General features: G+C 39.4%; 1 protein-coding gene across 16 annotated transcripts in view; it reads left to right on the top strand.

The window, feature by feature from the left end:
• DST (dystonin) overlaps positions 1–12403 on the top strand; it is a gene marked incomplete at its 5' end in the record, with an annotated part of 302226 nt that overhangs the window by 84591 nt on the left and 205232 nt on the right. For all 16 annotated transcript variants that reach the window (XM_080389883.1, XM_080389876.1, XM_080389888.1 and 13 more), the window contains one exon: positions 9816–9877. In XM_080389883.1, coding sequence (XP_080246009.1) covers positions 9816–9877 — 62 coding nt within the window. The remainder of the gene's footprint in view (positions 1–9815; positions 9878–12403) is intronic.

Raw genomic sequence — 12403 nt, forward strand, 5'->3', positions numbered from 1 at the left:
GATATACCTGGGAAGCAGCTGCTTTGGAAACTGGGAAGATTTAGTCACAGTAGCCCAGATCTTAATAAACTGAAAAATCTGTCTGTGGTCTAGAGCGTGAATTCGTGCTCCCATGTACAGCTGCGTTAGTACAGTTACTTACCCAAAGTAGCTTTTTAAAGAGTGTCCAGGGTTCATCAGCAGGAGCCTGAGCTCTTCCTTGGGGCCAGGAGTCATGCGGGGAGCTTCCTGGATTCCAGAGAAGTCTTGTCCTCCTGATTGATTCCTGGAGTTCTGCTAGATCTTCATCTTGTATAGGTCTCAGGAAACTGTGCTTACTTGTTTGCGTATAGAATTGAGTCTTTTGTTTAAGAAACAATACATGAACAACTGGTGGATGTACAGCTGGAGGGTGCTGTGCAGCTAATGGTACAATTTTATTGTCGACTCTGTATTTGAATCCTGATAAGCCCATCTAATCAATTTACGTGTTTGGGGATCCGAGTATAAATGTTGCATTTCATTTTGCAGCAGGGTATCAACATGTCTTTCAGATAGCACTATATTTTGTGAAGCCTTTTACAAGGGCCGATTGCAGAGCAAATAGAATGGCTTACATGTGACTACAAACTTTTTTATTTTGGAAGCCTTTTTATTTCATTGTAAGTATACTGCTAATATATCAAATCAGTTATTTTCAGATTTTGTGGTCTGTTCTATCCATCTTAACACATATTCGTCAAACATTATCATGGTATTTAGTTACGAAGAATTACAGAGTTTCAAAGATACGTATCATTCCAGATCACAACATTTAAACTTCTGTAATACTTTTAAGTCTTCTCTCCATGAATTAATCTGCAGTATTGTTTCATTACTTCATTTACAAGGCTGGGAAGCTGCTGAAGTGGGTCAGTGGAGTTGGGTGAACAAACATGCATTAAGTAAAACACAGGTGAAAGGGCGATATCTTTGGGTTCTGTTTGCAGCTGTTGTAGTCAAGACAGCTTCATTAGGAAGCCCATGTAAGGGATGGCTGAATGTAATGCAAAATAAAAGGAAGTTTCCCAGTTTATTTTCAGTCTTTGTCACTTTTAGAATGTGTTTTCCTGCAACTTTTATAAAATGGAGCATTTCCCAGTCTTTAGTGCATTTATGTCTGTTGTTAAATTTAGTTCACATACTGCCTATGAATTACATTGCCCATTTCTTTATAGAACATCTTTCAGAAAAAAATTGCATTTTTTTATAGCTAAATGCATACCCATAGAAATGACTTGGCAAGTAATTTGCCATACAATCTTGTGAAAGAGAAATAAAAATACTATTTTTGAAAAATATGTCAGAGATCCTAAACATTTATTGTTTTGCTGTCATGAAGGCTGAACTCTAATGATATAAAAGCCAATGGGGGCTTTACTTAGTAAAGGTTAGCTGTTAACTTGAGTGAGATCTGAGTTTGGTCCTATTTGATTGTAGTTCCAGGAAAAACACACGATTTCTAGTTCATGTTCAGCTCGTGATGTATGTAATCCACAGTTTAAAAAAAGTAGAGCATGAAGGGACATCAGACTTTAAAATAAATGGGCAAAATTTTTACTCTGATTTATCTTTGTAATCAGACCAACGGTATATGTGACCTTTGATACAAGAAACCTGGTTGTTTTTCAGAGGAAATGAAACTGGAGAGACTTCTTCACAAAATAATTCTTCACAAAATAATTGGAGCAACCAGAACCACCAGGGGTTCACATTTTATTGCTATTTAGATTAACAGTGTAAAGCTCAGGATAGGAGTAAATTTGAATTGCTTCCATAACTATGTGCATGTATGATCTGACATGACATATAAAATGAAGCTGTCTAAGAGTTAATGGCTTGCCTGATAAAGAATATGTAGAAGAGGACCCACTCTTTCAAAAGAACCTTGCCATATCAACACAGACCTCACCTGAGGAGGCAGTAAGTAAGTGGGATAAATTTTCTGGAAAAATAAGTGTCAGATGGTGCCATTTGCTGAATATTTCTATTTGCAAGGGTAGGTTGATTGAGAGACACGCTGGGGTAGCCCAGAGTTTCACTTCACCAGTGTTCTTCTCTGACAGCAGCTGGTAGCGGATGCCTTGGTATAAGTAGGAGGAGGATTTAGTGGTAATTTTTCCACCCTTCATTGGTTTGTGGCTGAAAATACTGCAAAGTGATGAGAACACCAGCACGTAATACAAGCTTTTCTTACAGGTTTTAAACATAAATAACAAATATTTTGGGTGTGAGCACTTTCCCGTAGATTTTTCTGGTTGCTGCTGGATATTTTTTTGCATAACCTAACTTCCACTTGTAGCACTGCATCGGAGTGCCACATAAGAAGCATTTTGTGCCTTATCTTTCTGCCTGAAAAGCTGCATTTGTATATATGCAGTGGTGGCATCGTTCATGCCCCTTCGTGTATGTGTGGAATAAGTCAGTGGTAGTTGAAACTTCACATCTGTGAGCCAGGTCAGTTGGAATTGAAGCTTGTCATGGAGGAAGTGACGGCAATAAGCAGTAAGAAATGAAGGAACTTTACCTGAATGAAAGAAAGAGGGATTTAGTTGTTTGGTTTTTTTAATAATTTTGAAGAAGTGAGCCTTAATTAGGCAGTGCATTTCAAGAGTTTGTGCCTTACAAATGCCTAACAGCATTCATTTTTGCTTGCATTTCTTAAATAGTAGGATATGTAGTTTGTGTAGGCATCCTTGTTTGTCTTGCTGTCTCTTGATTATTTTTTTTGACAGGTCTTCCATGGGGTGAAACACCATCATTATGTCTATACTGAATTCTCTTATCCAGATTTCAAGATCTAGACTCATAAACTGTATCTATCTATCTACATATATCTGTGTGTGTACACCACCACCACCTCTCTCTATATATATATATTTAATTCTTCCTTCTCATGTGTGGACCATATCTCTCCCTTGCTCCATGTCCTTACTGTCTTTCTTCCTCTGTGTTGTCTGAACTGTGTACCTTACGAATCTGTCTCTAGTTATCCTCTTACTTTGTATCTGGCTGACAAGGCCTCCATTCAGTCCTTCTAAAAAAAGAAGTAATGTGATGCTGTCTCCAAGGCAAGCCTCTGCAAACTGCTAGTAGTGCTGTTCCCCAAGCTGTCCTGATATGTGAAGACCAACAAGGACATAAACAAGAAATTATATGATCTCTTGTCTCATAAATCCAAGGGGAAGCTGATCAAATTAAAACCATGACAGAGATGGTAAAATGTTGCTTTTAAGCTTGACGGATCTTTCCTTCTCTTCAAGAACAGCTGATGTAAGGACAGCACCATTATATATTAAAATGCGTGAAGTGTTCTTTTGAAATATAAAAAATAAAGCAGTATCTGTAGCAAACATGCTCTGTTAGAGGAAGCAGATGCCTAAGAAAAAGCTAGTTTGTCAGGTGAGCTTACTCTGAGAAAACTGTCATATTTACCCAGGGCTTTTGGGGTTGATGATAGCAAGAACTTTGTAGAAATCTTTCAGCTGAGGAAGCTAATCTTTCATGACAAACACTAAATGTATATTACCATTCTAGTTCTGGCTTGTTAAGTATTTCATAGAGGTCTGGGTATGGTATGGGGGTTTTTGTCTTGGTGTTATGTTTTGTCGGGTTTTTATGTTTTGTCGGGTTTTTATGTTTTGTCGGGGTTTTTTTGTTTGTTTTTATGAAGTTAGAAATTGTTGAAAGTAACTTGGGAGTTCCCTGTTTTGCTGTACTACTTCTCTTACAGTAAATACTTACCCCCCAAAAGCAGGTCCTGGAACTGTAATGCTTGCAGACTCAATGTTTATCTTGACTACTGTAGTGGGGTTGAATATACAGAAATCCCCATGTGAGGCCTCTAAGTTATTATTTTTAGATATTTTTTTTTAGGATTTCTGCAAGACCTCACCATAGTTGTCATCTTGTTAGAAACATGGATGCTAATTTGGCCTTGATATTTTTATAGCAGGAAGGGTACATTGTATTATTATCGGAAGTCATTGCCAAAGTGTAGAATTTTATAGGCTGTATGTTTTAATGGAAATTTGACACCTAGCACACAGTTCATGGCATTGCTCTGTACTCATACACTTTACTGTATAATAGAGTATCATTTTATTAATTTCTAACTTTATCTAATTTGGGATACTACACAGAATTGAGGATAATCCCAGTTCTTCATAAGAGAAGTAGCTTTCATTGAGTCATTGTTTCAGATACTCAGAGTTGATATACAAGGACTATGGGTAGGGGTAGTTTAAACCCAGCTATGGTTAAGAACACCCACTAATGATATGAAAGATGATACATGTCTGTAAGGTTATTCAAGCCATCCCTATGGAAAATCCTGTAGTTTTAACTTTCCAAACCAGACTTGTTTGAACTGAGATTTTACCTGCCTGGAGACTGTTTCAGGTTGTGATAGTTTTGTTAGATATCCCCTGGTTCTTAATTAACGAGCGAGAATGAATAATTGGTACAGACGCGGAAGGCCTGCAAGAAGTTAAGGTCAGGTTTGCAGGAGCAGAGAGCAAGGCCTCCTCGATAAGGTGTTTCAGCACTGACTGCAGGATTGGAATTGTCCCCAGTTTCTTTATATAGCTTTGGGAATCCGGGTGACTGTCACAGAACAAATGCTTTCCCAAGAGATCATACGTTAATTACGCTCTACTTTCCGAGTGTGATGTTTAAGATACCAGGGTCTAGTTTGCAGAAGAAGTATTAGGAATACCAGAGGAAAAACCTATCGTGAAATGAATTTTGTCTTCAGAGCTTGAAAAATAATGGATGAATACGTTTGGTGCTCTGCATTCAATAAAATGAAATACAGTATTGAATAACTGTTCCTTAAATGAGTAGCATCCCTTCTATACAGTAGTGTCATACCCCACCCCCCGATAATTTAATTAAATATCATAATATATATTCCCAAGAAGGTTGTATTAAGATTCCATAGCTAGTTTTCATTCCTGTTTTAACTGTACTTTTGAGTGCTTCACTTTTCAACTGTAATAATGTTCTTTTAACGCAGCTTTTTGAGTTTAATGTAAGTAAGTATTGTAAATAGCAACAATATGCACAGAAAAAATAGTGCATTTATACATGAGTAAGGAATAATACCTATCAGAGCTTTTGTAAATAACTGGGCAAAGGTAGAAAAACCTGTTGCCTATCTGGCCATTTTTGTAGGCAAACAAGTATCAGCACAGAAGCAAATGTAACTTAACAATGCAAAAAGCTGCCTAAGAAAATGAGGGTTTTGGTTTTTTTTGTCAAATCTGTCACTAGCTGGAAGAACTCCAAAGTTTGATGTTTTCACCATTAGAATGAATAAAGATGCTCAGAAATTTGCAGCTCATCTAGAAAATTGGGGTTTTGTACTCCTATGCTCTTCTTGTCTTTCGTTCCATCAAGTCAGTGGTACCTGGTGTGGTTGCTCAGAGATGATTTCAGGTTGTCTTCAGGCAGAGAGGACCACTCGGCCGCTTCTGCATTGGGTCACGCAACCCTACGCAACGCTACAGGCTTGGGGAGGAGCGGCTGGGAAGATGCCAGGTGGAAAAGGGATCTGGGGTGCTGGTTAACAGCCGGATGAACAGGAGCCAGCAGCGGCCCAGGTGGCCAAGAGGGCCAAGAGCACCCTGGCTTGTATCAGTAACAGTGTGGCCAGCAGGGCTGGGGCAGCGATCGTCCCCCCGTACTCGGCACTGGTGAGGCCGCACCTTGAATCTCATGTTCAGCTTTGGGCCCCTCACTGCAGGAAAGATGTTGAGGTGCTGGAGCGTGTCCAGAGAAGGGCAATGGAGCTGGTGAAGGGTCTGGAGCACAAGGCTTATGAGGAGCAGCTGTGGGAAGTGGGGCTTTTTATTCTGGAGGAAAGGAGGCTCAGGGGGGACTTTATTGCTCTCTACAACTACCTGAAGGGTGATCGCAGCAAAGTGGGGCTCGGTCTCTTCTCCCAGATGACAAGCAATAGGACAAGAGGAAATGGCCTCAAGCTGTGCCAGGGGAGGTTTAGATTGGATATTGGGAAGAATTTCTTCACTGAAGGCATGGTCAAGCATTGGAACAGGCTGTCCAGGGAAGTGGTTGAGTTGCCATCCCTGGAGGTATTTAGAAGACATATAGACGTGGCACCTGGGGACATGGTTTAGTGGTGGACTTTTGGCAGTGTTAGGATGATCTTAAAGGTCTTTTCAAACCTAAGTGGTTCTGTGGTTCTTCCTAGGAGAGAAGAGACATCAACACCGTGTATCCTTTGGTGTAATCATGGTAGTAAACCTAACCTGTGTTCCAGAGAAACTTATAATTTTCAAACACTGTGATCTGTACAAGCGATAGGGATTTTTAGAAGGGGGGGAGGGCATTGGTGTTAGAAGGATCTGGCCCCTGAATTTCTCCTAGGGATTGAGGAACAACAGGAACATGCAATAAAATACCTTAATTGTGGCAAGTGTTTTTTAAGTCCGAACTTTCTAATCTGGAGCCTCTTTAGATGCTGCTGTGGTGTAGGTTCATAGAGTAGGTGGTGTCAGGCTATTAAGACCAGGTAGATTGTGTTGTGGCACTTTCCAGGCACATAAAGCATAAAAGACTTCCAGTCTGGTAATGTCTGCAATAACAGGTAAAAGCAGCAGAGAAGCTCAAGTTGATCAATTAACCATTGAGGGTTTACTGTGGTGGTCTATGGATCTAGGAAGATGATGTTTTCTTTCTGCAGCTGCGGCCCCACCTGTTTAATTCCCTTGGCTTAAACGGCACCGCTGCTGCTATTGTAATCGTTACATGCTTTCCTTGCTACTCACTGCTGATAGAGGAAAAAAAATAGACTTCCTGGTTTGAAAAGCTCAATTTTTGTCCTCAAATGTGTATTAATGCACCTGAAAGTTCAAAACAAACCAATGTAGATGCTTAATTTACTACTTATTGTGAGTTAAATCTAGAGGGCTTGCGGTTTTGCTTGCTGTGACAGCAGCTGGGCTGTTTGCTCCTGTTTTTTTAAAAAAGGGGAGTTGCTATTTTCTGTCAGCTAGGAGAAGCCCTGGTCACTCCTCGGCTCTCCCTTTCCTGAAAAGAAAAGAAACTCTGAAGTGTTGAAGGGAAGAATGAGGCAGTGTGCTGAAGATGAAAAGGACTGGAGCGCAAAGCTGGTGGAAGGAATGTGCTGCATGGGTCAGTAACGCAGCCTGGCACTGGCAGGGCAGCAGGGCTGCCTTCGGGGGAGAGCAGAGCTCTGGGGGGAGCTTCTCCCAAGAGGCTTGCACTGGGTTTCCTTCTCTAGTTTGGTGGTTTTCATAGTCAGCTGCCTGTTTTCTGCTTCATTTGGGGGGTTTGATTTTGCGATGTTCTGCTCTGAACTCGAGCACGCTGAATACTGTTGCACTGTTTTCCTCCTAGCGTGCGTTTGCTTTTCTGGAAGCATTTGATTTTTTAATTAAAAATCACAGTTTTGGTGTTTTGGAAGGATGGGTTTTTTGGCTTATTTTTTCCCTTTTTCTTTAATCTTGGTGTTTTTCATGATGTGACAAGTGTGAAAGCTTTCCTCCTTGTTACACATTTGTGTATGTCAAGTACAGAGTTTTTCTGTGTTTGTGTAATATATACATAAAAGGAATAGGGATAGTAAGCATCACTTACATATATTGACATTTTAATTGAATTGAAATTAGTAGTGACTGCATATTCTAACAAGATACATGGAAGTGGCTTTTTTTAAAACTTTTTTTTTCTTTTGCTGATGTCATAGTAACGTTTCTCAAACTGTAAACTTTGTGGTAGGTAGTCAAAACTAGCTGAGGTTACCTTGGGAAAAAAGACACATTGTACACTTGTGGGCTGGAATATTAAATTCTCCAGCTGGGAAAACTTGTGTTCGTTTTAAAACAGCTACCCGTAATGGAACAGTTACAGGTCAAAACACTTCTGAATTTCTTTTATTTCTGAGATTTTCTGTTCTGTACATCTACCAAACCAGAGCTTCTACCTTATTAGGATAAACAGCTGATGTCAGAAATGCTGTCTTGCTAGGTGAAGGCTGTAAGGACATGTGTATCTAGCAAAAGGTTTTCATAATCTCCCAGAATTTTTTTTTCTTCGGTGCAGCTTTGCTCTTTAGTTTGTCTATTACTCCTCTTTGGGTCCTCAACTCGAATAAGAGTGTGGAGCTGCAAAGTGGAGAAAAAGCATACGCCAGAAGCTTGGAAGATCTTATGTGGCATAGAAAAGGCATTTAGGGAACAGCAGTTATTCTGGACAGAGCCAAATCTCTACAAATATGTACAAATGTAGTGTATGTATACTACACATACGACCTGAAGAACTCATTGCCACAGTGAACTGTGGCTGCAAGAGTTATAGGTGTGTTTAAAAAGAATAGAAAAAAAAACACTCAGAAAAAATATATATGACTCTTAAATGCAAAGATACGTATAAGCATGTAGAAAGTGTGAGTCACATAAGGGAGGAGTGTACCAAGGCTTTACAGGCTTTTGCTTGTCTTGTTTTTGTATTTGTTCATGAATACTCATTCCCCACTACCGTGAGGCACAGCTTACAGTGCTCGGTTTGGCCCAGGGTGGACTCTTGTATGATCTCGTGCCGTTTTGAAAGACCTCCTCAGTATCACACCAGAGATTTGAAAGTCCATGAATAGGAACCTTCTGTGAATTTTATTTTATTATTTAATTACTTATGTTACCTTTGACCAATATGAGAACAGTATTTTTCAATGTAAAATAGAGGATCTGGTTCAGTCTTCTAGTGATGGCAGTAGCTGCAGAAGGCGTCTTGTTTTGCTACCTGAGCTCATTGCTCATTCTCAGCCACGCTACAAATAGCTTGAGTCAATGAAACAGCTGCAGTTTTGTTGTACAGCATCTTAAGGGATCTTGCTATTTTAGGCTTGCACAGATGGTCCTGGTCCTAAAGCACGGCAGCTCCTGCTCCCGGGAGCTCTGGGACTGTGCACGGGCTCTGTAGCAGCTGTACTGGCTAGTGACTGTATGTAGTAGGTTTGTGGAGAGAACCGCTGCTGCAGCTCAAGAGTTAAGTCTCTAATATGGTTCAGTAGGATACATGTATATACTTCCCATCCATAAGTGGGATGCTGTCTTACCCTGAATCTATGGCTTTTTTTTTGTTTGTTTGTTTTGTTTTGTTTTTTTGTTTCTTCTCATTTTTGTGGGCAATCATTGATGCAACTGCCACACTGGGGAACAAACTGCTGGCAGTGGCTGGGTCCCATATCTGGGTTAGCAGACATCTCTGTTTAATTTGTAGAGGATTAAGAGAGATGTCCTTCCTCTGACTGAAGCCGTAGCTCGGTTTTGTGTGTTGGGACAAGAGTGGTATTCAAGTCAAAAAGCATTTTGATTAAAAAAGCCAGCTTTTATATAGTAATACATTTTCTATTGCTAAATATTTCAATAATTAATTGGATTTTAGAGGCTATAAGTAGTGTTTTTATAGCTTTTAAAAGTTTGCCTTGATCTTTTTAGTACGTTTTAGGGAATGGTTGACTTCTAGGAAGTTACGTTTTTGTTAGCAGTGGTGCTGTTGTAGCAGTGGGGCTGTCACCCTGGAGGAACTTGCCTGGTGCTTCTGCTCAAGAAATTTTTTCATGATATGCTGTGATGTACTGCAAAAACATTTGTGTGTCGTTATTTTGACTAGACAGTTCAGAGCTTTTACAGGCTATTCTGTTTTTAAACTTTATTGGAATGCTAATTTTATAAAGCTCTCCATAAAAAATATAAAAATCTCCATCATTTGTAGAGCTGTTAAACCCTTTTCTTTTTCCTTTTTACCTCCAGATGAGCGGGACAAAGTACAAAAGAAGACCTTCACAAAATGGATAAATCAGCATCTCATGAAGGTCAGTTGATATTTCTGTGATGTCTGGATGACTGATTACTACAGCAGTGATTGTCTTTTACTAAATGTTTTATTTCAGGATTCAGCTGTATTACATATAATAAGAAAGATCTTAAATTGTGAGATTTATGCATGTCTTTGAAGAGTCATAGGGGAGTTGAAATGCTGCTGTCTGATATCCCAACGTGATCTATTTCAATACTTGAATTTGAAATTAAAATTAGTCAAAGTTTAATGGGCATGATTTCTTTCTACAAAGCTTATCTCTTTTTCTGGCATTAGTGTGTCATGGCTGTAGTACCACACGTAAGGCAAATGAAAAAAAACCAACCCAAAAAAACCCAGAAAAAGACCCCCAACAAACCAAACGTGTTGAGGATAGGGAAATGACCTTGAGAAGGAGAGCTCTGGATCATCCCATGGTATCAGTATGCTGCTCATCGATTAGAAATAGAGGCTTTCTAGGGATGAAAATCACATTTCAATATCTTTCTTTTGAATAGTGGTGAACTTTGCCTTAGGGACAGAACACATCATTTTAACAACTTGTACAGCTTTTAGTCAACAGAGAACTAAAAGCTGTGAGTTCACCTTCACTGCATGGCCCTTCAATTCTAAATTTAATCTGCTGTTTCAGCACCAACTGTCTAGCCGAGACACTTTTCTGGAGAAACAGATTGTATAATTACTTAACTTGCTTTGAATTCTATTACACACACACATACCTCCCCCACCTCCCGGCCCTGTTGAATTAATGTAAAAGTCATATTAAATAAAAATGTATCTGCAAACTGTCAGAGCTGAGATAATTAATGAATATAGTGTTCAGACACTGTTGAAAAAAATCTGCTTATATTAATTTTAGAAAAAATATGGGGTTTTTTTTAGGGGCCAGCTAGATTATCTCTCTGCTGCTTGTGGCTGCCTTTATGGGTATCTGAGACATACTGGACAGTGAAGCAAACCAGAATTTCTTCAGGGATGTTTAAAATAAACCTTTTTCTTCTTTTTTCCTTTTTTTTCCCCTCCCCCTCTCCTCAGACCTTTAGGAAATACAGAATTCTGATTTCACATCTTTCAAAAATTTGAAACCTATGTAGCTCTTGGAAATGGCATGACATAGGGAGCTAACACAGCCCAGATGTGAAGTTGGTCCCGCTTTTGCCTTTAGCAAAAGACCTGTCTTCTAGAGGGGAGGGGTCTTTTGGCCCTTTCCATCAGCAGTGGTCCCGACATCAGCCTCAGTGCAGCATACAACCTTTCCATGGGCTGGGTTAGTGTGGAGTTGCTGAATGGCTTTTAAAATTGCTCATACCAGTAGGTTTTCCTTTGTGGATTTGCTAGACCCAAAGGAATCGTGCCGTGTAGAAACAACTGCTCTGAGGACCCCTTCTAACACCCGCTCTCCGTAATCCTGAAACACCTGAGTGGCCCCATATCCTTGCAGAAGTCTTCTGCTTGCTAATGAGAGAAGACAAGAGGCTGCAGACCTGCAGCCTTTTCTCTCTGGGTTTTACCTCATATTTATAAAACATAAGAAATGTATCCACTGTCCAGTACTTCAGACAAATTAGATTTGAAGAAAAAAAGCATACAGGAAGATTGCCAGTACTCTGGCAACAAAATGCAATCTCCAAATTAACCATCGAGCATTTCTTCTTCTAATTGAGGGTAATTGTTACTGTGTTTGTTGAGGCTGCTAATCTTTTTATGTATTAAAGATGCATTCTAAAGATACATTTTTAATTTTCTATGAGATGTGGAAAAGCCTATCTGAAGCTTTTTGGAGAGCAATCCTTTCATACATGTTAAAAACGATGCCTGTTTTTGCAGAAGAGCAGCGTATTGAAAATTATATTTCTATAAGCCATTATTTTACACACTTCTAAAACATGCATAGTCATCATTGCCATACTGTCAACCTCTCAGGAGTAGCTTAAAAAAGATTTAGGCTCTAAACCTGTAAATAAATCAGGGTAAAGAGTTCACATTAAATCCTTTTGACTTGCTAGCCAAGGTCAATGGCCTTAGGCCTTCATCTTCAGATAGTTCTCAGTGTGAGTGATTGTCGAGGTAGATATAGATATCTATGTCTGTGTGTGTACTGCTGGCCTTGATTTTCACCTCAGATTGCTCACTTCAGAGTTCAAGTTAAGGATCAATAGCTTACACAAATATAGTTTGACTGTAGCTCTTCCATTAACAAATTCCATGGAATTTGTGTAGCAGCTCAACTTTATCCTCTGGAAATACTTGGTGTGTAAGTAGTTAGTGATAGAGTTGTAAAATTTCTGTTCTTACAGCATTGTTTCTAGAACGGTGATTTGCATGGAGATCAAAATCAATCCTTCAAATGCTCTCTCTTAAGACACAAAGGCATATTTAGAAAATAGTATGTATGGAGGGATTGCAGAAGAAGTAGCACCATAAGTAATGCATTTCTAGCAGAGTCACTAGACCTGTCCTGGTCTATGCATTAAGTTGAATTTGAATCCTAGCTTTCAGCTGCCTTGGATTTAATACAAAT

This window comes from Falco punctatus (assembly GCF_963210335.1).
Source record: "Falco punctatus genome assembly, chromosome: 5".
Classification (NCBI taxonomy): Eukaryota; Metazoa; Chordata; class Aves; order Falconiformes; family Falconidae; genus Falco; species Falco punctatus.